This window comes from Crocodylus porosus, unplaced genomic scaffold, assembly GCF_001723895.1.
Source record: "Crocodylus porosus isolate Cpor-Errol unplaced genomic scaffold, CroPor_comp1, whole genome shotgun sequence".
NCBI lineage: Eukaryota > Metazoa > Chordata > Crocodylia > Crocodylidae > Crocodylus > Crocodylus porosus.
Genome location: NW_017728907.1, coordinates 32,611,198 through 32,615,772, shown reverse-complemented (window position 1 = coordinate 32,615,772; position 4,575 = coordinate 32,611,198). Strand labels below are relative to the sequence as shown.

General features: G+C 39.8%; 1 protein-coding gene across 3 annotated transcripts in view; it reads left to right on the top strand.

Moving 5' to 3' along the window:
• The window catches only part of SLC44A3 (solute carrier family 44 member 3), a 58,904-nt gene that overhangs the window by 3,936 nt on the left and 50,393 nt on the right, over nt 1-4,575 (top strand). For all 3 annotated transcript variants that reach the window (XM_019531068.1, XM_019531067.1, XM_019531069.1), the window contains exons 3-4: nt 1,321-1,457; nt 2,727-2,820. In XM_019531068.1, coding sequence (XP_019386613.1) covers nt 1,321-1,457; nt 2,727-2,820 — 231 coding nt within the window. The remainder of the gene's footprint in view (nt 1-1,320; nt 1,458-2,726; nt 2,821-4,575) is intronic.

Here is a 4,575-nt window from a genome sequence, read left to right as displayed (position 1 = left end):
AGAAGGGAGTTCCCCAGCCTGTAGGTATGGTTCTTCCTCCCCAGGTACATCACCTTGCATTTGTCAGTGTTGAGCCCATCCTGTTCTCACGTGCCAACCCCTGTAACCTGTCCAGGTCCAATTGCAGCCTATTCCTCCCTTCTAGTGTGCCCACATCCCCCCACATCTTGGTGTCATCTGCGAATTCGAACAGGGTGCTTTTTACCTCCTCGTCCAAGTCACTGATGATGATGTTGAATAGTGCGGGCCTGAGGACCCAGCCCTGGGGGACCCCACTGCTCACATCCCTCCGGGTCGAAAATGACCCATCTACCACCACTCTGGGTGTGGCCCTCCAGCCAGTTAGCAACCCATTTGACTGTGTAGGTGTTGACACCACAGTCCCCCAGTTTTTTAATAAGAATGGGGTGAGAGACAGTGTCGAAGGCCTTCCTAAAGCCCAGAAAGACTACATCTACTGCTACCCCTGCGTCTAAGGATTTTGTGACCTGGTCACATGTTCATTTGAAGGTGCCATGAGATGTGAACTCCAGTCCTAACAATCACACCTCCTGCCATACATGCATGGCAAGAGGTGCAATTTTGGGATTGGGGATCAAATCCCAATCACGTTCTTTCTACTTACTAGTGCAAGGGGAACTCACAATCATGATCCCAGGCTTTCCCTGCACCAGCAAGTTGAAAGCTGAATGCCTGTAGATCTGGGGCTGGAACAAACAGATTGTTGGCCCTGGCCCTGCTGTATGTTCAATTTAAGATACCATACAAACCAGCCATAAAAATGTTCTGTGTCATGTGTAGAAGATTTGTATGAATGGCTTGCCATTTTATGGTGCCTTGCATTTAATGTATGTTTAGTGCCCTTGCCATTTATGCCACAATTAATGTATTAATCATGGTAGATTGTAATGTGTACAGGGAGCCTCAGGCACATGTTTTATTCAGGTGTTTTTATAGTAAAAGATATGAGTAAGAGATGGAAGTAAAAAGTGCAAGGAAGAGAATATAAGTCTTAGAAGCTATTATAAATAGTTATGTTGCTGATTGGCCATTGGACTCGCATGTAATGTTCCACTGAACCATAAAGGTTTCCCTCTGAAATGACTGCAAGTTTAGGGCTCTGCATTCCGAGTTAAGATTAAAACAGCCTGTAGTATGGAAAGTTGGTTGTTTTAAAATAACTCCTTAACTTTTAGTTTCAAAACACATTGCCAATACCTATGTATTGTACTGTTTTTAGAAACAGCAAGGAAGTTCATAAGTATAATGTGTGAAACATAGAAAGTGCTTTTCAAAGAGACTACCTTCTATCTTTCATAGATTCGTATTCTTTTTGAATTCCTGCAATCTGGAAATCAAAGATCTTAAAATCAATTCAGTTGCCTTGTGTGTGTCTAGCTGTCCACAAGAGCAACTTAACTCTTTGGAAGACATCCAACTTTTTGCAAAGAACAATGGTATGTAGTAAAGAATTAAGAAGTTTTCATCTTGGAAATATACACCAGTTTGACATGTTATGCTCAGTGTTTGCTTCCTTACTATTCATTTCTTTGTTCAATCAATAAACTGAAAACGTATTTTCTAGTTCATGTACTGTTTAAAAGATGCGTTTAGCAGAAATGTGATCACTTGTCTCCTTTGTCCCACATCAGACATAACGGGCCTAGTTTTCAGAGGCCAAAGTTTGTGATAAAGTGTTTGATTTTATTTTGATATTCTAAATTAGGATATTATGACAAGTAGCAATTGTAAAGAAGCAGTGGCAACAGTTGTACTTCTTTTCAGAATTTAAATATAGGAAACTGAATCCAATACCTCTGTTATGCATTTTTGCAACTGATACAGGTGTGCACTGCAATTGGGGAGCCCACACTGAACTTCATCCTGCAGCAGCTAAATTGTTCCTAGTACCTTTGCTGGCTCATATACAGCTAGCTTGGGGATCTGTACTTTGCCCTGTAGTCAGCAGTGCAAACATAACAGTGAGACATAGAAATACCAGCCTCTCATCCAGTGTAAAGAAGGCAAAGATGTGAGAACTTTGAAATGCTCGTTAGAGAACACTAGTAGGTACAAATGAGAAACCATTTAAATGCTAGTCCGCAGCATTTGGAGGGGTGGGATGGAGCCCAGAGGCGGATTTCTGTGGGCATGAGGCAGGGAAGCTCTGATTCTGAATCCGTTCATTTTTTATAATAAATCCAACAGACTGGCCAATGCTTCATGCTGCATTTGGCAAGCAGTTGCTGGTTTCTGAGGTTCGTTTTTTCAGTTTTTCTGTTTTGGTTAGCAAGAATGGCTGCTTAGAGTTTGGGGAGGGGGTAACCTCATTTTGTCATATTTTTTTTCATTATTTGATGTCCTGTTATGGTACATAATGAGCTGCTTATGCCTATGTTCCTGTTTAAACACCTCAGCATGTCCAGATTATGTACCTAAAACTCCAGCTAAATATTTAAACTGTCCTGGGAAAATGTTTTAAGATCTAAAGATGTATCTTAGTATAGCTAGCATTGTATTTGATATATTTGTTAAAACACACAAACATAAACGCATGAAAATGTGCTAACTAAAGCATACTGCATTGCGCAAGAATGTTAAACCAGTGATTGATTTCAGCAGCATCTTAAGCACTAATGTTAGTTATACATTTTAAATATTGTTTTGGTGAGAAACAGATTTTGACCAATAATGAGTTATCATCCTTGGGAATTTTGTTCTCTTAGGTTCTTGCCTTTGTGTTTATAACTTGAATGTTTCCAGTTATACACTAAATCCAAAAGCAGCTGAGCTGTGCCCCACACTACCAGTTCCACCAAGGTAAGAAATACTGTTTATTTTATAGCCCCCTCTATACAAAGACAAGTTTTCAAGGACTGAAAGTCCTTCACATTTTGTATTTGACTCAGTATGTACTAGTATTATTTTACTTTATTTAATATTCTTGGGTTTATGCTTATAAGTTTGTGTGTATGCTCTTGCATGTGCAACAACACGCTGTTCTCCTGTTCCTTGGGCTGAGGAACCAGCTCAGTAGGAGGCTTAAGTACATGCTTACTTTTAATCTCATTGCCTCTTGAAGGCAGAATTGGACATTTGATGTTTACAAAGCTATGTAGCTGCTTCACTGCACAAAAGCAAATACTTGGGAGTTGTATGAAGAAAAATGGCCTATGGACAGTGTATGAATGTTACATAACATGGATTGCAAATAGCAGATATTACATTTGCATTGTTGATCATTCTTATTTTCTTTCTGTATTAATGAATGTTCCAAAAGTAGGTTTTATTACATACAAGAGATTCCACAGTAAAAGCAAAACTAGTCAAAGCAGTTTTCCTAATTCAGTTGTTTACATATTAGACACATGCTGTACTGATTGGTTAGTCTCCATTTTTAAAATGGAAATGAGAGTTTGTTTGCAATCTGAAAACCTTCCTGTTGACTGTGTATGGCAGTGCCAAAAGCAGTCAGTTAAGACACTTAGCTAACATTACCAAATAATGTTATGTTTTTATACACAAGTATTTGATTGGGTTAATTGTATTGAGCACCTTGTAAAACTGATCACAACAGAGTATTAAAAATGTTTCAGTATACTAAAAATAAGTTTGTGTGAATTAGAAATATCTACTAATAATAACACTTGTATAGTCTACTGCCAAATCAACTATTGTTTTGATTCTACCTGTCCTTGTAAATAAAGCAAAACAAGACAGGATGGTATTTGAATAGAAGACCATGAATTAAATTTGAGGTGCTACAGAGAGTGTCCCAGGTAATTCAGTAAGTGGTGTTTTGACTTGGTACTTACTGAAAAGAAGTGTCCTAACACAGTGTCAATGTCACTATATTATTAGAACCACGTTTTCCAATGAAAAATAAAATCCAACATCCTGACCGTTTTGTGGTCATTCAGGATTTCATGGCTCCTTTCCTAAGAGTAAGAGGGATGGTCACAATGATCTAGTCAAATTCCAGCTTGACTGCATATGCTATACCTATATAAGTCCCTCCTGCAGTTTTGATCAGATACAAAGAGAATCACTTTGGGCACGTCTACATGTGTAATTAATGCACAGCAATAAACTACAACTCGTATCATGCCAGAGTTTATTGCTTCTGGGCGCCATGTTTGTGTATGCTCCCAGGACCACAGCACATTGTGTTGGGTCAAAGCGGCCCTAACTGGCAGAGGGCACAGCAGTCAGCCCACCAGTCCAGGGCTGCTCCAACTTGGCTCAGTGTGTTGCAGAGGGGCTGGCTGGGGCATGAGGGTGCTCCAGTTTGGGGTTAGCTGGCAGGCAGGCAGTTCCTGCACTGAAGCACCCTTGTGCCTCAGCCAGCCACATCAGCACCTACATGTGTGTTGCTGCAGAGTAAAAAAACCTCTGCTGTAGGATAGTACTTGTCTTTACAAGTACTAGTGTGTGAGTTCGATGCCGAATTTTATATAAGGACTGAATTAAGCACAGGTTCAGACCTGGATGTTCAATTTAAAACTTTTATTGTTTCACAAAGCCATAAACTAAAGGAGGTCTGTTGGTTCACGAGGTTCCCAAATCAAGCCCTTG